General features: G+C 42.1%; 2 protein-coding genes across 6 annotated transcripts in view; one reads left to right on the top strand and one right to left on the bottom strand.

Moving 5' to 3' along the window:
* LOC136442429 (uncharacterized) overlaps window positions 1-4930 on the bottom strand; it is an 18731-nt gene extending 13801 nt beyond the window's left edge. Inside the window, exons 1-2 of one of the 4 annotated variants that reach the window (XM_066439280.1) lie at window positions 4200-4930; window positions 1365-3016 (exon numbers count right to left, since the gene is read on the bottom strand). In XM_066439280.1, the coding sequence (XP_066295377.1) occupies window positions 1365-2921 (1557 nt within the window). In that variant the 5' untranslated portion in view covers window positions 2922-3016; window positions 4200-4930. Of the gene's footprint in view, window positions 1-1364; window positions 3017-3484; window positions 3506-3575; window positions 3696-4199 lie in introns of those variants that run through there. The other 3 variants (XM_066439277.1, XM_066439279.1, XM_066439281.1) reach the window with 3 other exon arrangements.
* LOC136442430 (nucleolar and coiled-body phosphoprotein 1-like) lies at window positions 3988-24615 on the top strand. Of its 2 annotated transcripts, none has more exons than XM_066439283.1 (13): window positions 3988-4171; window positions 11379-11587; window positions 12289-12452; window positions 13346-13522; window positions 14092-14249; window positions 16155-16294; window positions 18423-19323; window positions 19555-19704; window positions 20458-20577; window positions 22402-22668; window positions 23362-23453; window positions 23681-23752; window positions 24176-24615. In XM_066439283.1, the coding sequence occupies exons 1-13, from the start codon at window positions 4118-4120 to the stop codon at window positions 24378-24380; spliced, it is 2709 nt and encodes a 902-aa protein (XP_066295380.1). In that variant the 5' UTR covers window positions 3988-4117; the 3' UTR covers window positions 24381-24615. The 2 variants fall into 2 exon arrangements, with proteins under 2 accessions (XP_066295380.1, XP_066295379.1); XM_066439282.1 differs by lacking the exon at window positions 3988-4171 and adding an exon at window positions 8019-8221.

Raw genomic sequence — 24615 nt, 5'->3', positions numbered from 1 at the left:
AAGCTGAACAGTTTGCCATTTGTTATAAAAACCTCTGACAAGGATTTTAAAGCTAAACCAATCTTCAAATAATCATTAATATGAGAATACTTAGGTTTACACTAAATTTTATTAAACACAAGTACAAAAGATTCCTGTAGTAATTTTATTGTATTGTAACAGCCCATCATACTAAACACATGGGCAGGCTATTTCTTTAAAAGTTATCATCAAAGTGACACCCCATACATGGATGCAAAATAAGGTTGTGGTGTAAACATATAAAGCAAGCTGTCATTTCTTACAACTACAGTCAAACCTGTCTATAGCGGTCACTCAAGGGACTGGCGAAAACTGGCCGCTATGGACAGGTGGCCGCTATGGAGAAAAGGTCGATTAATTGACCTCAGTTTTCAGTACCAACTGAGATGCATTTATTCACCGTACAGTACACATGTAAACATTGCATAGGTAAGTCACATTTTAGGTCGGTCTTTTGATGGCTTTTTTGTTTTCAGGAAATTGCAATAGCCCAAATTTTACATCATATTAATGTTATTTATATTTATTTTGAAGCTTTTGTTAAATTAATTATCCTCAGTGATACTTTGCAGCAAAATAAATTTAGCACGTTATACCTCCGTAACAGTGGTGTCTTCCGTTGACCTTAGTGCTGCTCACTATCAGCGCCATTTTGCAAATCGCGCGAAAGCCCGAAGCACGTTTTGGACACAATTTTGGATGAATTTTCCGGGGAAAACAGAAATTGGGCCGACATTCAAACATTTTGCGAACTTACCGCATCAGGTACATGTGCGGTATGTATTTTTCAAAAAGCTGCAGTAATATTTGTCCAGTCGAAATGCACAGACATGGACATTTTTGCCACATCATGTCCAAACGCAAGCCATGTGAAGAAATTTATGCTTGACTTCGCGTCAAACCATGGATTTTCTAACAAAGATAAAACATTCTGGTTTTCTTTATTATTATCCTATCCAGTTGAGTCCACATAAATTTGATAACGGCGTGAAAAAATGAAGATTTTGAACCCGGCGTGCGGTGGCGATGCGGCTTCTACCGGCGCGCCGGGACCGTTATCGGCGGTGTTACTGTACTCGCGGGACCGAAAATCGTCTGGCCAAGACCGCGTTGGACAGGTGGCCGCTATAGCCTAATTCTTAATGCTTTTGTCAATGGGAAAAATCCAAGGGACCGACAAAAAGTGACCACTATGGGCAGGTGGCCGCTATGCAAAGGTGACCGCTAATACAGGTTTGACTGTATATCCATTATGCTGACTATGTGAAAATAAACCAATTAAGGCTGCTAAACTTGGAAGAAAGAAAGCAAGCAAATTCAGTCCTTAAGAAACTGTGACAAACCTTATCCTCAGTTATCTCTTCCTCTTCATCAATGCCCTCTCCACTCAGATCAAACTTCTTGGCATCTTGACTGTCCAGGGCCGCCCGTTCGCTTTCCCTGGACGACAACATTTCTGAGCTTCTTCTGAGCTGCCGACTCATTCCTTCACTCAGGGCAGGGGTTGTGGCAACCTCTGGGGTGGGGATTTTGTAGTCTTGTATGATGTCTGGGGTGGGGGTGGGGACGTAGGGCCTCATGTCAAAAGGAGTCACTGAGAAAAAGCTGCTCTCCGTCATGGCCGACTCTGCTCGACCAGTTTGGGGATCATCTGGTAATGCCGTGTCCAAACCAGACTCCAGTCGAGGGCTGACACTTTGCATGGGAATGGGTATGCTACTCTGAGATGGGGAGAGAAAAATGTTTGCATCGCCAGTCTGTGGCCGTGACTGGTCGTCAGCTCCGCTTATGAGTTCTTCGCTACCAACCGTTGTTGGGGACACTGATTTTTCAGGTTCGCCTGCTTCTTTCTGTTCATTTCCACCCGTCTGTGGTCTTTGAGTTTGAGATTCCTCTGATTGAGCATCAGTTTTTCTCTCCTCTGTGATACTAGTATCAGCCTGGGAGTTTACCTTCATATCATCCGAGTGTGCTTCTGGTTTTACAGACTCAGGCTGACTTTCAGCTTCTTTTGCTGTGGCATTTTCACTTGTGACTGCTGTAGTTTCTTTTTCAACATCTGATTGACCTTCAGTACTTGTCGTTTGCTGTTCAGATGGTGCCTGCCCTTCCACAGTACCTGGCCCTCTTGCAGAGTCTAAATGTTCAGAAATGGTTTTACTAATGGTTTGACTTATGGCTTGTTCAACCTCTTCTTGGTCCTTTGGGTGTCCAGATTCCTCTTCCTGTTTAACTGGGATCTCTTGAGTGGCCATTTCTTCTTTTGCTGCATTGTCATCATTTGTCTCCGCTACAATTTCATCTCTGGTTTTAGCAGTCTCATCCACTTTGTCTGCACTGTCAGTTCTTTCTACATTGGCAACATTACCTTGATCTGTTTCTTCAATACTAATTTCTTCAGCTGATTTACCTCCATCTGTATCAACTGTTATATTCTGTTTTTCACCAGCTTCATTTTCGTTTGCTGCACTGCTTATTTGTTCACCAGTGTCTGTATCTTTTGTCTGTTCTGTGTCCTGAGAGATGCCTTCTTCTTGTTTTTCCTCTCCATGTTCCTCTACCTTTGGAGAGTCTATTTCAGAAGTTGTCATACCTTCTGCAGGTATGGGAGACGGCATTGTCTCTTTGACCTGTTCCTCAACTGCAGCTTCTGGTGGTGAAACAGCAGTTTGTGAATCATTGGTTGTGGATGTTTCTTTCGCTTCAGCGTCATCATTTCTGGGCACTGCAGAATTTTCTGTGATTGTGTCATCCTCCTTGCTTTTAGTTTCAACCTCGGCAGCTACGTCTGTACCTCTTTCATTGTTCTCTTGAGCCTGATGGCTGCTGTCATCACTCTCTTTTCCATCAGTGGGTGTACCTCCATCATCTGCACCATTTACATTGTCAGAAGAAGACATGGCTCTTTCTGACAACTAGTTATTGATTCCTTGATGTTTTGGTGTAGGATCTTTTATCACCCAAGACTGATCTCATGATCACAGGGTAAGCAACACTGAAAGAATAAGATTTGCAGACAATTTACACCTCAGATCATTGTTCATACACACTTCATTTCATGTTGGACTGTAACTCACAATCTTGCTGGCATGTAACCAGTGAAGTTATAACTCATGTATTTGAGTAGAAACAACCTATGGATCATGAATTATCTCATCACATATGATACATTTTGGTGCAGAACTTTAAATCTTTGCATCCCAAACTGGATAGGTTAACTTCTAGAAGAAAGCACTGGTTGAAAGGTTGAAGAGTTTGAGAGATCCCAATAGTGTCATAACTGTATCTGGTAATACACACTTCTGAATAAGCTTCCATGACAGACATACCGAGCATAGAAACTGCTATATAACGTGAAGCAACAAGTACCACCCCCTCCCACCCTAACCCCAATATACAGCGAGATTAGTGTCACAGTAACATTTTTAACGGAAAATTTACGTCTGGTTTCTCCATTTTGTACCTTATGTGATATTCGACAACTCTATGATGACTCAATTAAAAGACATGATAGCTCATTGGCGGAAAAATCAAAGACGATGGTTGAGAAATACCTTGTAACTTTTGTCAATTTGGTTCGAAACCTACCGGTTTGTGTACTTTCGCCATGGTGAAGTGAATGATCAAAACAGACTGCTGTAGGTGGCTATACGTTTATATCTTTAAAGCCTGAGTCATTATCTAAAATCTGCTTCAAATGAAGCATTCAAAATAGTCATATTGACACATTTTGTATTTTGATCTATACAGTTTTAAGTTTAGACTTATCAATGCTAATATGAATTACTATTCTACAAGTATTTGTCATAAAATAATATGCGTTTCTTAGGCACTCACTTAGCTGTACTAAGGCTACCTATAAACACTTGTTTCTAAACTGGACTCTGATTGGTCGATAGCCGAAGCGACCAAAGTTGGAACCAATGAAAGGTGAGCTTTGATTTTTTTGGAATGTTGCCAATCGTCAGGTAATCTTTCAATAATGGCGGCCGAAGAACTTTGGACCGAGCGACTGTCCCGAGTAAGTCCTGCAACAATGCGGTGAAACTCCCACAAACAATAGTTATTTTGGCCCACATTCCGTCCAGTAGAATCAATGGAAGCCGAAGAGGATGGTTACGCCGAGGGAAGATCGTCGGCAGCGAGACGGGTAAGTTGTGAGAAAAGTTACGACTGACCTTTGCGCTCTGATCGGACGTGCATTTCGTTGAAACTTCGCCAAATTTCTGCTCGCACAAGGACGGCGATTGAATCGCATTTTCTCGTTTTAAATCTCTCTTTCCTTTAACTACAAACATCCGCGACACCCTATGTTTTAGGGCTTACGTTACAAATTTAAAGCTAGAGACCTCCGCGAAGGACGGTAAAATGGCTAGCTTGCGTGGTTTGAATTTTCGTGGCGGTCTGTGTTCCAGTAGTGGGACGGGCTGTGATGGGCGCTGGACACGGCCGAGGTATCATATAACACCACAAGAAGCCCCATGCCACGTATGCATGCCCTAAAAAAGCACGTTCTGTACGATCCATCCCACGTACAACCGTAATATTTGCACCGTAGTTCAGCTGCATTGTATGCCAAGTGTTTTGTGCCGAGTGTTTATTTTCGTTTAGTGCTATTCTTGAAAGAGTCCTGGGGATATGGTTGACTTCCTATGAACACTGGGCAGGATTCCTCTTTTTTTCCCGCTCAAACTGACCACATGACCGCTCCTGACCGGCCTGAGCTGCTGAGGAATGCAGGCTTGACCCTCAGGGAGTAGTAGCCACTCCCCCTGGACCTAGAACCCTGCAGTGGTTCCCCATATGTGACCATCAGCACCTTGGCTGGGGTAACGTCCTTGGCAAGATGCCAGCGACAAAGTTCAGGTTCAGAAGTTTGACATGGGATTTATCCCCGATTTAAAGCTTAGTAGAGAGTGGCAGGATGCCTATTAAACTATGTGGAATTATTTTAGTTGCAAGCTTGTGATTGCATACATGTATACTTTACACACGATTCCTTGAAAATAAAACATTATTTTTGGTCAATTTTGCATAGATTTGCCCATACAATGAACTGGTGCTGCCCTCCAATGTAAATTAACTCAAAAGGCATTCTCCCAGTAATCTTAAAACAAGGTTAGATGATACATAAAAGCAAGATGGTTGGTACCTGCATCTTGCATTTATGACTCAGGCATGCATGTAATTCAGGCAGTTTGCTGGTATTGAAACACTTTGCATGTTTGCATCCTTATGAAATCTTAAATACATAACTGGTAAATCTGAAGACATTGGACACCAAATTGAAATCCTTTGATTGTTGATCATGGGGACACACACAGTACCAAGGAGGTAAGCCTGACAGTATACAGGAGGTATTTGAAGCCAGCCAAAAAGAATGTGGCTGTATGCCTGGATACAGGACTACAACAAAGCTGCATACCAAGACACGCCCATCCCTGTTCCCTAACAATGAGAAGGGAGCCCCAAGGGAAGAGAATTTCTTTACCTGGTTGAGGCAGGTCGTTGGGCAAGGTCCCTTCTTTACAATATGAGGTCACTCCGCTGCGTCGTTTACAACAGTTTACTTTAATTTGTTAGTGATAAGGTTTGACAAATACAGGTCAAAAGTGTTCATGCAACAATGATAAAATGCATGTCACACAACATATTGTATCTGTATAGCCAGTATAACCGCCTTTTGGCGTAACACACCAGCTTCACAGGCACGCCGCGCGGCAGCAGCTGGTTTGGGTATATATCGGCCAGTTAGGATGTTACCATTCTACTATGGTTCTCAGAAAAGACAACTTTTTGAACACATGAAATTCAATCATTGGTTGATAACTCTGGCATGTTGTATTTAATTTATGCATTAGGAGCTTGAATAAAAACATAAACTGTTTGCCTGAAACAAGTGTCGGTCATGCTTTGCAAAGTTTCTACAGATTGGTAGGTTGAACAAAGGTAGTTTTCCTATTGAGGCCTTGTTGGGTCACCCTCTTGGTGTATGGTTGAATCCTTCTCTTTCTATCTATGCATCTGGATCTCATAAGCAGCAGGAGAGCTGATCTCCTGTCCATGCCAGCTCCCATTGTGTCACCACCCAGTGCAGACCTGCATCTCAGGCACACCCCCTTTCTAAACAAGGTTGGGTGGCATGGAGGAAGAGGAGACCTTGGAGCTCAGAAGTGGTGAGACAGTCAGGTAAAAGATGGGATAAGAAAGTATGCAAGGGTTTGGATAAAATTGATCACTGTGCAATAATTGTGGTCGAAGTTTGTGCTGTGCTGATTTTTGTCAGCCGAATTTGCATACTGACTGATGGAAACAATCATGGAAAAATCTGGGTGGGCCAGTTAATCGGGATGCCCCATAGGTATCGGGTATCCCCATGTGTCCTGCCCACATTTGATTGTCTTTTGTCTTACATTTGGGGATAGAGCAACTATTATGGCATACCTAGATTTCTGTCTTTCTGTGACATGAGGGTTATGGAATATGGTTAGATTTGATTTACAAGTTGGAACTCAAGCTTCCCATGAAAATTTATAAGTTAACTCACCAATCTTGTAACTTTTGCGAAACAAGAAGAAGTACTCAAACTATCCAGTTTACAAACAGGGTGATGTTCAATCATAGCCTAGCTTGTGTTGTGCAGGTAAAATACCATGGCATGAGTGGTTCAGGAAATGACTTGGCCAGTGAAATGTAATTACATGCAATTTACAGGCATTTATTTGGACAGGTTCAGAATGACATTTTGAAGAAATGGCCAAGCAGTTTCTTCTTGGCTACCCATTATAAAGTAATTGAAATACATTTTATGTGGCTAACAAAAGCTGCAAGCCATTTTTTAAAGTCATGCATACCTGTTGGCGGTCTCAACACCACTCAAACAAAGCCACGCCCACTCCCTGATTTTCCCGCCTTTTTTTCCACCCTGATAATGACAGGTGATAAGACAGGGGTTTGCCATCATTGCGTACAAAGGCTTTAATAGATGTTTAACAAAGTCTGTTTGTCTTGGAGATAACTGGGGAAAGACTCAAAAGAGCTTCTCAGGACCATGTTTACAGAACAAAATCTGCTAACAGTTGGGGCCAGTTTAGAACTCCAGTAATTCGACCTGTGTGGAAAACGCTCATCATTTTTCCAGCTCATTGAGTTAACACAGCACAATGCTGACCTGTAAATACATCAGAAACATCAGACGATTTGCCCTCAACTTGGGTTCAAACCCGGCTTCACCGCTAATCCCTTCAGCCCGAGTACCTCTTAGCTTCCAATTAGCACGGTAACAAAATTAATGTGTGCTTTATCGGAGTGTCTACTTGAAATAAGTTCTTACCAACGAGACATGACTGGTTGCTTCCTGCCTGTGTGTTTTGGTTCAAGGGTCGGAGCAATGAAAATATCAGAAAATCCTTTCCTTTTGCGGGGGAGTGGCATGTTTGCAATGATCTTTTCATGGTTGAGAAGCAGCAAGGAATGCAGCTGAACTGGGGAGAGAGGGGGAATCCAGGTAAAAAGTCATATCTGGACTGGAGGCTAACTCCTTATCAGTGGTTCGGGAGGACTAACACCTTTGATGCCATCCACCTGTTGGAATGGATGTGTGCTCAGGACTGTTCAAACAGAGGAACCCAAACACCGGTATGCGATTGGGGGGCCTCGATAAAAGTTGGTTCCGCGTCTTTACCGTGTGAGGAAACGAGAATGCAGCTCTTTCATTGCCAGCAAGCGTGGCCATCACCCGACCCGGTTCCATTGGTCGGAGCGAATGGTTCGGACAAACACGGGAGTGCCCGGCCGCCATTCATCGGACCCTGCCCGTAGTACCTAGCGCGGGTTTTTACTTTCAGGCAAAGAAAAGGCCAAAGTCAATCTAATCATGCCATTCCGGCGTGGCCCCCTTTGTTTGAGGGCGGGGCTTGGTTGGTCAAACCTGCCCCGGCATTGTTTCGTACTTTGTTGCCCCAGCTACTGTCATCATAGCTGGGAACGTGTTGGCTCTAGTGAATGGGCCAGCAGGATTGGCAAGATGGCAGTCAGGAGGGAAGGGCTGACCAAGAGATTTGTGTAAAGGGTGCAGGAATTCCCGGGGGACGTCTTGTCCTGGTGCCTCCCACAGGACCACGCTATGTTCAGATATGCCTACCCAGATCAGCTGAGCTTCAGTAAGGATAGCCATGCACAGCGCCACACAACGTGCAGGGTGGGTGTTATTATGTAAATACTACTTATAAAGCGATCAAGCAAAGTGTTGCTCCTTCAGATCAAGGAGAATAATGTACTGGCCCTCCCCTTAAACTGTTCCATGATGTTAAACACATGCGTTTTTAAAGGAAGCACCATGGTAATGTGAGTCTTTTGCCTTGCCTTCTGCTTTTTCTCTCCTTAGCATGGCTTTGGTTTCGTTCCCATGCTTGTTAATCAGAAATCACACATTTCGTGTTACATGTAGACTGTAAAAATCTCTCAGAATGGAGAAGTTATTCATTTGAACCTTGTGAATAGTTTCATCAGGCATGTCATATGAAGTAACTGCGCCCAAAGAGTGTATGGAGATCATTGTCAGTATAGTAGTGGCTGAAAAATTTTCAAAGAAAGAGGGAAGAATTACTAGAGCTGAATTACTAGAGCTGAAGACGAGAAAATGTCAGTCAGTCTCTGATTGTACTGCAATCTGCGGTCCTAAAGCCCAACTCGCTAACAGTTGTACTTTGTGAACACACCATGTTTCTCTTACTATAGGCCAGGAGTAGCAGTTGCTAGCATAGTAATTTAGCCCTCAACCGCTGCTGACCTTTGGCACAATAGATGGGTAGCCCGATAAACCCCATTGTTTCCCCACCTTGCTTCACAGGCTCAAATGAAAGAGGCCACGCAAATCCTACCAGTCATTTTCAGCTATCCAAACATATCAGCGTCCCAAGGACGCTTCATTCCAACGTCACTATATTTCAAGTCATACCATACCATACATTACCATACCATACCATACATTGCCGCTGCTTAGTTACAACATAAGTCTCTTTGTTGTGTGTGGAGGAATTTGCCCTGTCCCCCTTCTTTCTGTGATCCTCATTAGAAGGGGATATTTCCCCATGGGTTTCTCTCTTTCCTGAAAGAAAATCCTTGTGAGGGAACTGTGTTGGCCCTGGCACAGTAGGGGAGGGCACTGCGCAGTGGCTCACACACAAGGATTCTATTTGCCCTTTAATGAAAACTCTGGTGTTGCAAAGTTCCCAATAAATTAGGTTTTTCGGAAAGGATTTCCAGAAGGATAAATTTCAAATAGGGTGTCCAGAGCTGTGTAGCTAGTCATTCACAACGGAAGAGAGTACACCAGTCCAAAACAGTATATTCGGTATCAAGGCTGCACCTACAAAATCTTCAAACTCAAAGTATGCATAGGTTTGGCAACATTTGTACTTCCCTTCAATGTTTATGGCATGTCTTAAGCTGAACCCTGTGTGACTGTCAACAAATAGAATTTCTCCTTTTAGTGCTCTTTACTTTTTTCCACTGTCAAGTGCTTCAATAAAACCCTCTTGTACCAGGACTCTTGAATCGGGATTCACCCAGACACGGGATTGATCCAATTGGGATTCACCCAGAAACAGGACTGATCCAGTCGGGATTCACCCAGACACGGGATTGATCCAGATTGGTGAATCCTTTGCGGAATCAAGCCTGTGCCTGGGTGAATCCCGATTCACAAATCCTGGTATGGACAGGGTACTGTAAATGCAGAAATGTTCGCGGTGGTTTTATGGTGGCAGTTTTCCTGGTGACTGTTTCACTGCGAATTTAAAACCACCGTGAACATTTTTGTCCAATACTGAAGCAGTATGTAACTAAAGCGTTGCCGCAAACTTAAAACCACCGCCAACACTCGCCCTAGCGCAAAATAAAAACCATGCGAACTTAAATGCATTTACAGTATTACAAAGGCTACTGAAGCCATACATCTGCTTGGCACACCAGCACATATTGATCTGGCTCAGAACAGACCCCAGAACTAAAGTGGGTATTCATTTGGGGTGGACCCAGAGGAAAGGTCACATTCCATGGGATAGGCTTCACCACATGGGCTTACCCTTGGTGGGGTTAGTGGGGTTTACAATGCAGCCAAATATCAGCAGTACTTGCTTTACTGCTGAAGGAGCTTTTATGGAGAAAATAGTAGAGATAGGAATCCCCAGGGTTAAGCTCTTTTCTTCAGTTGCCTGTAGAAGAGAAGTAAATTATGAATTTGTCCTTACACCTTTTGACAGCACTCTATGGGGGATTGGTGGGAGAAGGTATCAGGTAACTCAGGTTATTAGTGGTGTCTCAGCTATTTAGCCAAAGCAGTGGGTGTGCCCTACTTTCTGTTCAAAGGACTTGGGAAGGTGTAGCGAATAGACCTATTTGAAGAAATAATTATTAACAGTGAGTGTCACATTATGGTGGCTGTGTAGATAAGAAGATAAATAAAGAAATTTTTATCACTTGGAATTTTGAGAAATTTGTTGCAATACATTGTCTTTCTTATAGTAATGTGTAATTATCTAATAAGGTCTAGGGCTCTAGGACAAAGTGGAATGCCATTATACAAATAAAGGTCATCTGTCTGGTGTGCTACAAATATAACACGTCTGACAATCATTATATAGAGATTTGATGGTGTCATTTATATGTCCCCGGCCCACAAATGTCAAATGTGGTTTCGTAAAGGAATCCAAATTTAGTGTCAGTTAAAGGCTATCAGACTCTGAGTGGATCTCATGAATATTTATTAATTTTCTATTGAAATTGCTTTTGCTATCGTCCGTAATGTCCTGTATTGTGATAGCTTACACAGTGCGTAAAATGCATTGTTCTAGGTTTGAATAATATATGTGGCCTGCTTGTAAATTATAAAGGAGTTACCACAGAGTTTTCATGCATTGGTAGTTCTGGCACTCCATGGTTTCAACCAGGGATTCCATCACTTGTACATCGGTCCCTTTATTGGCTAATTGATATGATCGCAGTTGAATACAACAGTGTCACTTGTGCGCAGGGCTGTCTGATTTTGGCCATTTGAGCTCTTTGTATGTAGCGCAACATTAACCTTAAAAGTCGGACTTGTGGTTGCTAATCACGGAAAGTACATGCAAAATGTATTTGCAAGGCAAGAGATATCACTTCCACACTGCAACCTATGCCTGCAAGACTTATTCTATACCACAGGTAAAGCGTATTTGGTATCCGTCATAGAAGAGTTTAGCATTGACTTTATCTAACAAGCAAGATAGATGTTGGTTAATTGTACATGTACTTTTTTGTTGTGCTCCTCCTAAGAAACATTTTGAAGACGAAGGGTTTTATTCATGTTCCTTCAGGACTGGATGCGGGCATCCGGTGCTTCCCTCTCACGGCTGGACCAGGTCCGACCCAACGTATACACCATGGGGGCTCAGGACCCGAGATCGCTACGGGCGGGGAGTGCGAGAAGGCGACGGTCCTCCGGTAGGCAACCTGGCAGCACGCCGTACCAGCAGATCGACACTGAGCCACCCCTGGCTTTAGTCACCTATCAGAAGACTGCATGGTAAGATAACAGAGATTTCCTCTATCTGTTGTGTCTTGTTCACATGAAATTGACACTATCATTGTTTTTATTGTTTTTATCGGTGAAAGGCATCCAACATATTCTTGACATTAGGTTAATTGAGCTTTTTGTGAAGAAATTCGACCAGACTTAGTTACAGGTTAACTATGAAAATAAGAAGTATGATTTCCCTAGAACCACCTGTAATGGTTTCAGCTCTCTACTTCTGAACAGTCTAAATCAATCCATACTACACAAGAATTCATTAGTGATTGTTTCTGTGATAGTTTGGACCTGTGTATCAGTTTGTAGTTCAAGCAATTGGCTAGTTTCCCCATGGTGTGTTTTGTCAGCCCCATTCATTAAGCACACATCATCTCTGCATGATCGTTCGATAGTGCCGCAGGTACATGTACGTGTTAACCTGGCGTGTTTACCTTTTGGTTAGAAGTGAGGTGCCGCGCAAACACTTCCTTGCAACTGTCACCCCCTTGTGCAAACGGTCACTCCCCCCAGTCTTTGCTTACTGTCAGGGACTCTCCAAAAGATGGTGTTAAATTTTGACTAGCCCCTCCCCTTGTGGGAATATTGTGATAGGCAAATGTCCAGGAAAGCTAACGTATTGGACAGGTGGGTTGTTAGATTGTGACAAAGGCATGAATGGGTGGCGTTGACACATCTCCTAACGTCTGCTTGTACAGGGGGAGCCAGACTTCCATCCCCGAGTTGATCAGACAACAGAGCGAGAGACAGCGGCCGCTGAGTGGGCGGCGGCCATGGAGTGGGAGGGGGGTGCCACCTTCTCCGCAACGGAAGGAAAGCCGGGAACAACCACCACCGAGGGCACCTGGGGGACTGATAGCAGGTATGCCAAGTCTCTATCTCTTCTGGATTTTTACCAAAATTGTGTGCACAGCTTTACAAGTCAAATCACGCTTCTTCTTTTTGTTTGTTTTGTCACTTTGATGTACAGATAGTTGCTTTTTTGTGAGATGGGTCAAAGAGGCTCCTCTCTTCCTTTCCATTCTTGCTTTATTTGTATGCTGGAGAGTCTTGGCACCCATCTTGTATTTATAATCACTCAGTTGTATGGCAAGAGGGGTGTTCAAGTGCCTCTCAGCTGAAAGGTGTAGCCTAAGTGTTACTAAGACAGAGAGGTTCACTACCTGAAGGCTCCCCCCAAACTCCCATCCGGGCCTCTTGTAGCCCACTATGAACACTTGAAGGTTTCAACAGTTCAAACTTTCACATACCTGACTTTGTGCCCTGCCTGGCACTTCTACAACTGGTGAAAGCCAATTGTTCATAGTCATACTAGCAATGTGGGCTGGAAATTTTTAGGGGTTGGGCCTGGTGGGGTTTGTCAAGATTTGCTGCAAGGCCAAGGAAATTAGAAGTTAGTGTAAATTGATTTAGATTTGTGGCAACCAAATTTTGCAGCACCCAAATTTTGCAGCACCCAAATTTTGCAGCACTGTAAAAATCAAGGACTCACAGTTCACTTCATTTTCAATAGATTCCTTAGAACTATGCATCACAAGGTGCTAAAGTGAATGATTTCTCCTATAAGATAAGTCCTTCTCCAGTCTGATTGGCTATAGATTTATCTACCTTATCATGTATTAAAAGATAAACCTACTGAAGGAATACAATTCCTTATCTTCAAACTGGACTTTGCTTTCCTGTATATTTATTGTCTCCAAGGACAACAGGATAGACATGTACCAATTTGAGAACATTTTTTCTGTGCATCTTCAGTGCTCGGAGAGAAGTACTCCCCTTCAGAGCGTCCTCCAAGTGGAGTAGCTACGCACAACACGTCCACGTGGGTGGGACCCAAAAGCAGTCGTGGCGCGAAAGATGAAGATGCGGAAGACACGGACCGCATCATCCAAGAGATCCTCGACAGCCAAGACCAGACTGATAAGTCTCTTGGTGAGTTTTGTGGAGACTTAGATGAACAAAAAAACTGTTTCCTACTTGAAAGTAAGGCCTTACTAGACTTAGTAGAATGTCTAAAGAAAATTGATACATTAAGGAATTCGGTTTGCAGACTATCATCATTTAAATGTCTATATTTTATAGTTTTTCTTTCATCCTGACTTACAATATAGCCAGTGCAAATCTGGAAGAAGTAGCCCAAAACAGGAGATATGTTTGAGAAATTTTCTTAAGGGAAGCATTCCCCAAGTCTTGCTTGCACCAAATCTCTATTTACATTGTCATTGTGCTCAGTCCAGAATGCCTGACCACCATACATCATGTGTACACTGTAGAATACATTACTAATTCATCAAGGTGTTGTCTGAATACAAGCAAACAAAGCCTCGGGTTAGCATCAGAAAGAGGCAGATTTTCCTCAGGAAATGCGGAATCATAAGACTCTAGGCATGCGGAGAAGCGATCAGTGTGCAATTAAGTAGGATTATGCGCCAGGTGACTCCAGTTGTCTTAAAACAAACGCTGGTCATCAAGCCGTGCCCCTGGCTGTGTTTGTCCTGCAGCTAAGATGACAAGGCTGTATGGAGAGAGCCAGCCACCGCCCCCTCCCAGGGGCTCACCTGACCTGGAGCAGATGATCAAAGACCTGCCCTCCCAGTCAGACCAACATCAGGGCAGCCCACAGCAGGATGGTGCGGAGGGTCAGCAGGAACCTGCAACTGTAAGTACTCCAAATAGTACTCAAATCTAGTGCAGTGTCTTTGAAGGTTGTTGCATAGTCAATTTTCCGTGTTGTAAAACTGAAAGCTAGTGGAAAGAAAGGTGTGCAAAAGATCTGCAAGTCATCCTTGTTAGTACAGGAAATCTGGATTACACAGCGCTACCGTAAAATTAAGTCCCCGCGAAAATAAACGAATTTACAGTACCCAAAACATCTACCTACTCCTCATCCTGGAGAGTACATTTTTTCAGCCCACAAATTTTAGTCAATGGACAGCTGTGTTGGTAAATGTAACCCTGCTGTAGTGGGCTCTCAAAATGCCTGTTCTCAAATCTAATTGTGTTGCATTCCCTGAATTTTTGTGTCAGAAAAGTTAGGGTTAGTTTGGAGTATTTTGGACACAGGACAGCAAAGTTATCCTTCTTTTTGAAGGACATAAGTAGTGACACGACTACTGTAACGTCACAAATTTTTCGCCAAATAGCTAAGGGCCAAGTAGTAAGGAATGTGGTAGATCCACTGTAAGTTCTCAAATGTTTGTGCACAGGAGGCAAGTGGGAGTCTTCAAACAACCTGTTGAGAAATTTTTTGTGTCAAGAGATAGAGTTAAGGACCTGTAGACAGAACTGTTGATAAAACCACCCTTAATGCTTAGAAACTAGCATGGAGTTGGATCCAGATGAAGTCAGCAAGGCAGATGAATTAGTTGTGAAAACTGAAGTCATTCTAGTGGATTAATTGTTGCATATATTACTACTGGATTGGATTAAGCTAAATCTTAACTGTAAACATATTGTATGTTTGAATTTCAAATGTCAGGGAGCTTAAAGAAAAAGAAAGCAGAAAAGTACAACATTTCATTATGATTGAGCATGGTTTATCTCTGCTTTGCAACAAAGTTATCCCGTTGGATTGGCCTACCTACCTGTAACGTAGGCAGCTGAGATGTTAGATGTATAGTATCTCACTGACTAAACATGATTTGATTTTTACCCTTTTGCAAGTTGTAAGTTAGCTGGAAGTGTGCACAGGTTCATTAGACTGAAGGATTTGCCCAGATAGTGAGATTTTCTAAGGATATAAGGGGGATTACTTGAGGGTTTGCTCAGCGAGTGCATGGTTGAGTGGTTCAATCCATCAGCTTGTTTAATAGTACAACAGGGAACGCCCACCTCAAGAATTCCGGCCTTTTGTTGGCAGAGCCTCGTGTTGACCAGTCGGCCATTGTGGCCAGCCGACCTTTGCTACACCTTTCTGGCCACTTCCAGATCTCTTTTTCTCGTAACAGATTGGTCTTTAATCTTATTATGTTTGATGCTCACGCAAAATTTTTGCCAACCCGTAAACATAAAGCCTCTGTAGTTGTAGCCTAATAATTCAGTAGACTTTTTTATGCACAGGTAGAAAATGTGTATTGCATTTTGCATACTTGTAGCCATTTTGTACTTCATCTCCGACAGTTTTGTTAGCATGGGAAGTGTTATAGTCTTTTCTGATGTAATCCACCTATATCTGATTACATTACCAAGGAAACAGGCTATTGTATTCATTTGTAACTGAAAAATTCCCAGGGGCTGTGAGGGGTCTTTTGTTGTTCTGGTTGGTTCTCATGAGATGGCCCAGAAACTACCTGTTTTCTGTTCGGTCCGCAATCCGATTTTAGTCTTGATAGCAAGCAACATGTAAGGATAATTTCTCTGTACCACAGAAGCATTCATTGTAAGAAATCTGTAAGATGAACCAAAATGTTTGCAATTCTTTTCAAACCTGTTAACTTTTATGAAGATGTTTAGCTTCTTGTACAAGTCTTTTTAACAAAATGTAGTTGTGCAAGTTATTTTAGTAATATTTGTCCCCCTATGATTTTTGATGGTTTGTTTCAATGGTCGGTTTTCCTCTCACCAGGAAATCTTGGTGCGACAGGCGCCGGTACCCCCGACCGTACCGCTGTTACGGAGACCCGCCCCCGAACCTATCCGCTTCGCCATTCCTACAGGAGATGACGATGAAGGGAATGAAGAGGATAGCGACGAGGAACTCAAAAGGTGACATGATAGAACTGCAGATTGTGAAAGAGTTGTAGACGTGCTCTTGATTTTTTTCAACTTACAGAACAAGTTGCATGTCGAGGTGTATAGAAGTACAGTATTTGCCAATATCCCAGTTGTAGTTGATGCATGTATTCTTTAAAGAACTAGTAAGATTTTTAATCTTAGTCAAGTTGTCAGTCACAGAGCCATTATTCATGCTGTTTGTACATGATACAGTTATTTCACTGGTTTGTCTTTTTAGTAGTGCATTTTATTTGGTAAATGGATTGCACAAGGCAGGAAATTTCCATTCAGGTTGGCAAAAATCGCTGAGTAGTCTGCAAACAGTTCCCACCCTAGATTAACAGATTAATCAGGAACTAATTAATGAAGTTAATTTGCATACCCAATTAACAGCTTCCTCTGGGAAAACTTCCTGCAAACACAGCGTTAATCTCTGTGATTGTGAGATAGAGGGAACAAAAGAGCTTTAATTGCAATGACAAACAACAGTGAACAACAACAAACAAGATGTGTGCACACAAACAAAATGTGAGTCTATAAAGTTCAGTTAGTAGCTAGAACAAATGTTTTTGCCCTACTGTATGAAAAAAGTGTTTAAAGAAGAGAACAATTGAAAAGGACATTAAAACAAAGGCAGTGTGTAGCAGAAATACCATAGGTTTTGTAGAAGGTACAGTTTATTGCCTATGTAATTGTTAAGATCCATTTTTAAACCCCTGCAAACATTGTAAACTTTACTATAGATATGAAAGGAAGAGGCCATCACTACAATTGATTCTAGGATAGCTCTTCCTCGAGGTTTTCCCATGTTCCAGTTTACTGAGGAGCTGTGCACATTCACGGGCGGCCTGCTCTGCAACAATATTTCATCAGTGGTGAACTGCAAAGCCTACTGGTGAAATGTAGTTGCGTAGGAGGCCGGCCACTGTCTACAGGGAGAAGGTGCAAATCCAAAGGGCCTTGTAAATGTCAAAGCATTCACTTCTGTTCAGGGGAATTTTGTATGGGAAAACGCTGGTCACGTTGAATTTAGAAAGTCAGTTTCTTTACCTGAGACCTGAAGACTTCAGGAAAATCTTTGAGGTTAGTTAAAGGTACCATGCTTGAAAGTAAATATTCATTGCAATCTTTTCTGAATGTAGAGTAAAGGTCTTCATGCCATTAAACAAGAGATGCATCTTTCACGACAGGGTCAAAGAGCATCTTTCTAGATAATGATATCTTTACTTCTGTGATAGATAGATGCTGTGAAAGTTCATTTCCAGTCTTCTTGTCTTTCCAAAGTTGACGTGATCAGTGTTACTGCATAATAAGTAGAAGTGCCAGGGAAACAGTTATAGTCAGTTAAGTGGAGTGTTTTAAATGTGATGCCAGTGCAGTGTTATGGTTTGGTCATTCGTGAGGGGGAGCTGCACAGAGACCTTCAGCTGTTTCATGTTGGGCTCTGTTGTGGACAACCCTTTTCATTCGTGGCTCAGACTCTCAGAGACAGACCTCTGGGCCACAGTGGTCACCAATGACCAAATCTACTACCTACAGATTCAGACTGGAGAAGGCGGCAGATGTAATCTTTAAGTTGACTATGGTGTGCACTAAATTTCGTATCTAGCCTTTGGGTATGTTTGCCTTTCAAGCTTACTTTGTCGTTGCATTGAGGAGAGGACTGAAGATCTTTATTGTGTAACCTGTAATTTGGCAAGAATGATTTCTTTAACAACAGTCCTCCTGTTAATTGCCCCCTCTTGCAATGGAGATAAGAACTACATGTTACACATACTGACAGATTTTTGCATGCATCAAGCAGAGCAAATCTGTCGGCACACTGCCAGCAATGCCTTTTGCTAATGCAGCATGACTTCAGCAGGATATTTGCTTGTGTGCCTTGGAAAAATGGCATTCTTTGCTTTGTTACATTCTTTATTTCAAACTGCTGTGATGGACTGAGTTGAAGATTGTTTTTACATTTTGAAAGTGCTCAATTTTGCTTTTGAGCTGTAAAAGAATCATCCTGAAAAATATGTGCCAACGTGTTTGAACAAAGTGTTACAATGAGGTCAGTATGGTGTTGGAGACCAGATATTTGGTCTGCATGCTTGAATGAAACAATTTTGTTTTACAGAGTGACTACAAGGACCAATGATGTATCAAAGGATGTGGACATTGTGAGCGTCACCAGCAATACTTCCTCCCCTCGACTGCTGCCCTCAACTTCAACAGCGCTCCACGCACAGGGAACAGAAGAAAAAACAAATGTTGCAAGAAAGTTAAACGTCACAATCGACGAGGGTCAAAATGTAATGATAAACATAACACCTCGAAATGTTGCATCAAGTGACAGTACCTCAGAGCCCCCTAGCAGACGTCCCAAAAGTGCAACAGTCGACCGAAAGCCGTCCCCAGACACAAGCATACAGTCTCTACAAGAAGAGCTAGGGCTCATGGTGAAAGATGACAGACAGAAAACAGTGTCTCCTAGAGGGGTGCGGTCTTCTGTGAAGTCTCCGAGGTTGGTTAAACGTAGGGTGAAGTCTGCGAAGGCAAGGCTTGAGGTACGGACAGTTTCTGTAGAATATGGTGAGGAAAGAGATGAAGACAAAGAGGAAAAAGATGAAGAGACAAACTCAGCTGAAAATGAGGTCAAGAAGAGGAGAAGGAGAAGGCCAGACGAAGTTGAAACCATGGTGTCTCGTATCTCTCTCTCAGACTCAGAAGAGCACCAGTCACAAGTTGTTGCAAAAGAGGGTAGAACAGAAAGTAGAAAACCCCAAGTCAGTTCTGTCAACCCCAACAGAAACTACTATCAACTATCTCTTCAGCAAGGGAAGGACTACAGCGAGAAGTACAAGACTGTAAAAACAATCGAGTTTGCAGATGGCGGGCCATCGGAAACAAAGACGAAGACACTCATCAGTGTGACGGAGAGACCTGAGGGTGTCAGATCATCAGGAGCATGGGAAGTGGGCGCTGGGGAGGGGACAGAAAACCACCTTGGCATCAAGAGACCTATGTCTGCCCAAAGGGTACGATGTTTTGCACATGTAGCTCATCAGCACCTCCTATCAGCTCCTGTAGAAACTACAGCAACATTCTTCAGAATATCTTGGTTTTTGTTCTAGAACATGACAAAATAAAGAATTTCATTGTTTCCTTTGTATCTTATTTACACCTTTAGGTTATCTAAAGAATACTCTGTCAGTCAGTACAATACATTAAAAACTAAGGCCTTGTAACTTTGGGCTTTATGCATTTAGGTTGTGACGAGGCCACCCCCAAGGCCGGAGAGTCGGCAAGGCTACTATGCAGACATGGACAGGCCTCATCTAGAGCCAACAGAACAGGCGATACATATAGATCCAGACCCACCACGAAGCCCCTCTGCACTACACCAGGCTATGACATTGGTATGGGACATCATTTGGTAATTAGACTCATGAAAAGGCCACAAAAAGTTGACTTTTTGTGAGTTGAGTGACGTCCTATGAAGTCTTCAATCTCGTGCAAGAGAATTTTTTTCTGACATGTAAATCTGAAACATATTTTAGCTGGAGAGCGTATATTTGCATATGATTCTGCATTTTGAATTAAACTGTCATTGTCTTTACTACTGTCCAAGTCTCGCCAAAGGATGGAAACTAAAATACGGGTACATCAGTGAAGTTACTGTTTTTAGGTAGTCTCAACCTCATGCACAATCACCTTATTGAAGCTACATATGTTGATTTCTCAGAAACTAGCCCACAAAATCATATCCAGTTGCTTGAGTAACTTTTTTTTGCATATCTTATTACCTGGATATCTAACCTTCATAGACATAACACACTAGTGGTTCAACTGATCCAACTGTTCCTTTGTTCTTTTTGAAATAAAACTAAAAGAGATGGTTGTAGACAATGCTTTTACAATCACTCGGTGGCAGAGAAAATAAAGAAGTTGTAGATACATTTTTTTATTAATCAGAACTTAGATTAAGTGGAGGACATTGAGTCATGTCCATGGTGATGTGTTTTTCCACACATCATGTATCACTGCTGTTAAAATTTGCTTGTAGAGGTGAAAAGTACACTATTAAGATCCGATCTTTGGCAGGATCTTTGAAACTACTTCTAATGTCCTGAATCAAAGCTAATGGTAGCCATTATATCCATGTTTTATAGCATCAGAAGCCCCCCAGACCCCACTCAGCCAAAGTCCCCAGTACGAGACACGGAGGCGCAGCTAAGAGTCCCAGGAAACATTCCCACCGAAGACCCAGGTCTGCTACTGTAGGCAGCACGGTAAGACTGAGTGGTTCCACTGAATAGCTTTTGCACTGTTGAGTACAGTAATAACTAACTACCTCTACCAGGGTGGTTACAAAGTATATTTGCATGGCCTTGGTTTGGTTGGCTTCTTACATGCATACACAATAGTCAAGCCAGGCATAAGTTAGCTGCTTTTGTGTAAGTGCCTTGGCCAAAGTGGAAAAACTTAAGGGCCCCCTTGCAGCTTTCTTCCAAACTGGAGCATTCTTTGAAACTACAGATAACTCTGCTTGTTATCTAATATAGCAACAAAAGTTTGTTTGCACCTTTCTTTATTCATTGCCAGAGATCTGTTCTTAGTTTAGTTGTCTCTGCTGCAACAAACAGTATCTGGCAGGTGATGACTTACAATTTGTTCCCATCCTTCTTGCTTCGATGTGGTGAAGGGTGCACTAGAGAAATACAAAAAATGAATATGTTTGATTCTAGGGTTAAACCTAGAAACAATTCAAAAACAAAACAAATCTGTCGGCGTATCAGCTTCTCACGCCCACTTTGAATGAAACAGCGCTCTGCGAGAGGTCACCGAACTGCAGCCGACTCACAAAAAGTGGAAAAGATTCACAATCCAAATCCTACAGTCTAAAAGCCAACATATTCCTACACAACTGTACACAACACAGTACAGTTTACACATGGATGCCTCTCACATGCGACTTGCTACCCAGTCTTCAAAGAATTTTGGCCATACTACTTTTTGTACCCGTGTCGTAGACCCGGAAATACTATGTTCTGAGACCTTGAGCTGGACAGGTGTTTATGTTAGGACAGACTTCATGCATTCGTTATAAGGCCACAGCAAGTAAATTTTATGGATGACATCCTCCGCAGACTCCAAAATTAATGAGATAGGGCAAAAAAAAAACAAGATTCCTATATTTTCAAATTTTGAGATCATGAATCTTGTTAAACAAGAATCACGACCAACTGGTCTTTTGTTCCTGTATTCAACCAATGACGTTTCATATATAATATAAGACCACCTTGATTCAACAGTAAACATGTCATACCATCATGGGCATTCATATGCAATGGAACACCTGGGCAGCAACTATATTCAACTGGGTATTCATATGGAACACTGTGTCAACACATGCCATCAAATTCGAGCAATTGAGCCTCAACGTTGCTGGATCATATCAATTGCACAACACAGAGCCTTTGTCGGACATATCATTGGAGGGCAATGAAATGTCGATTTTGTTAGTAGTTCACTTCATTCAAGAACAGCACATCGGATTTCACGTTGTTGATAATAATGGCACAGAAATTACACACTATATTACAAGTTTGGCATGAGGGCTGCACAGTTTCTTCTTGTAAGTTGGTGACGATGGGCAATCTTGTTACAGCTTGCATACACAATAATTGTACAACGCGTCTGTACGGAGTTTTCACAATTCTTACATTTTCAAATCTTATGGCATCTAGAACGTTTTTACGATAGAACTGACTGTAGTTTGCGACAAATTGTATTATTTTCGATATGTTGACCATTGCCGAAGGGTAAAAAAATATTCTTTTTTTTTTCAAAATCAGGCGAAAATTAATGAGCGCGCTGATGTCATCCATAAAATTTACTTGCTGTGGCCTAATGTCCGTATCCCCAACCACAGGGAAAGTGTACCAAAACCCTTTGTATCTGCACGTACGTTTCTCAGGAGCAGGGTTATCTTTATCCACTGTTGATATCGTTCTAACAACTCCTACAAGTTGAAGACTTTCATGGCAGTATCTTTGTACATTTTTGTGTCAACCAAGTTAAAATCTATGTAATTGCTTTCTTCAATGCGGCAGGGTACGAAGAAAGAAGAAAAGGCTGTAAGCAGGGCATTGGTACCAGCGGCACCGAAAGCAAGCGTGGCAGAACTGAGAAGGAACAGAGCAGCAGTGAAGGCCCTGAAGGCTGGCACCCTGTGTAAGGAGAAGGCGTACATTGCGCCGTCTCCTCCAGTCCAGGCGGTAAAGCCCATCATCAGGAAAACCACCAGGAGGAAGGACAGTTCCAGCTCTGACGAGGAACTGGTGGAGAAAATGTTGCTTGCCAGGCAGGAAGATGTTAATGTAAGGGTTGTTATATGCTTAGGAATATGTTACAAACATTATTCATGGGATATAACATTTACTAACATAATTCCACCAGCGTACATCATGTGTACATAAGTCTGCCACGCTGAAAAGATGCTTCCAAACAGATCTCCATCCCAATGTCGCCCACTATACATGTAATGCCGGTTTTACAAAAACATTACTGCTTAAGACTGCTACCAAGCAAAACATTTTTTACATGGACCTATTCTACAGAAACTTGTAGTTGTAGGCTGCAAACTCTTATGTAAGTTTGCAAAAGTTTGCTATAAAAAGTAATACGAGCAAGGTTTTTCAAGCAAAACATTTTTTACGTGAACCTATTTTACAGAAACTTGTAGTTGTAGGCTGCAAACTCTTATGTAAGTTTGCAAAAGTTTGCTATAAAAAGTAATACGACTATTACGAGCAAGGTTTTTCAAGCAAAACATTTTTTATGTGAACCTATTTTACAGAAACTTGAAGTTGTAGGCTGCAAACTCTTTTGTAAGTTTGCAAAAGTTTCCTATAAAAAGTAATATACGAACAAGGGTTTTTCAAGCAAAACATTTTTTACATGGACCCATAGTTTGTAGTTGTAGGATGCAAACTCTTTCGTAAGTTTGCAAAGGTTTGCTATAAACAGTGATATAAACAGGGCCCATGAGCTATTGTTGTGTATCCCTCCAGGAGGCTAACACCCCTCGCACTGCGGAGTGTAAGGACATCTATGACAGACTGCAAGAGAAGGGCGTGGTTGTTTCCATGGACACCATCAAAAAGTAAGCAAAGCTTCTGTTCAACACCAATTTAGACTATACATACCAGTAGTTTGATGTATGAATGATAGATGATTTCTTTGTTAAAGTTGCATTTTGATATTCTTGAAAAACTGGTCCTTACTGCATGGGTTTTGTATTTGGGAAAAAAAGGATACAAGTGTCCTCTTATTTTCCAACAGTGGCCTCTTTTATTGTCAACTGAACACCTGCTCTTCTTGCATTTTCAGAGGGTTAATACCACCGGAGGAGAAAACTTTCTCAGAGTGCTCATCCAAGCTTCCCACTAACACTGCTACAAGGTAGGATTGGCAGAATATTTACTTATGCATCCAACCAACCCTGGCTGCTACTTAGAAATTGGAAAGACACTGGCAGTTTTGAAGTTAACTGAATAATGTTACTACTGGGCATTTGATAAGTCATTCTTGGCAGGTCTTTCAAATGATATGTTGAACAGTGATTTATGTGCACCCTGCAAAACAAGGAATAAGTTAATAAGAACCTTTTTATGACTAGTATGGTACTGCTAAGGCTTAGGAAATAACTTTTCTAAATCATCAGTATATGGACCAGCATTTTCTCCTTTTTTTTAAGTCAGAAGAGAAGTGAACAAATTATGTTGGAAATTGCTCTTTGCTGTGTAGTATTGTGGTTCATGACATGAAACTTTTGTTCATAATGTCATTTATATAGTCAACATTTTTCACATTTCCCACTCTCAGCCTCCTGAGCAGCCCTGAAGTCTGGCTCAGCACCGAGTTCAAAAGGCTGCGATTGGCTGAGAAGGCTGTGGAACTGGCCAATGAGAGACTGGCACAGCAGCAGCGGGAAGAAAGAGGGGAAACCGACAAAGCAAAGACCAAGAAAAAGAAGAAGCCACCAAGTGGCAACAAGAAGAAACACAAGAGATCAGCCACTACCAGCTGAAGGGTTAACAGAGTACCTGTACACTAATTAGTGCCCATGTAATTCTTTGTACTGGAGAATAGCTGAAAGTGTGACATGTAAGATATTATGGATTGTAACACAACAGTTGCTGGATTAAACAGATAAACTTATATATTGATGAAAGATATTTCAGTTTATCAGTATTGCCATTTAGGAATGGAGTCCCCATTGCTGGCCCTGTGTCTGATATTGTAGTACTGCTGTTTTTGTTCTT

The sequence above is a fragment of the Branchiostoma lanceolatum genome, chromosome 9 (assembly GCF_035083965.1).
Source record: "Branchiostoma lanceolatum isolate klBraLanc5 chromosome 9, klBraLanc5.hap2, whole genome shotgun sequence".
In the NCBI taxonomy this organism is placed as follows: Eukaryota; Metazoa; Chordata; class Leptocardii; order Amphioxiformes; family Branchiostomatidae; genus Branchiostoma; species Branchiostoma lanceolatum.
This window is presented reverse-complemented; position numbering and strand designations above follow the sequence as displayed.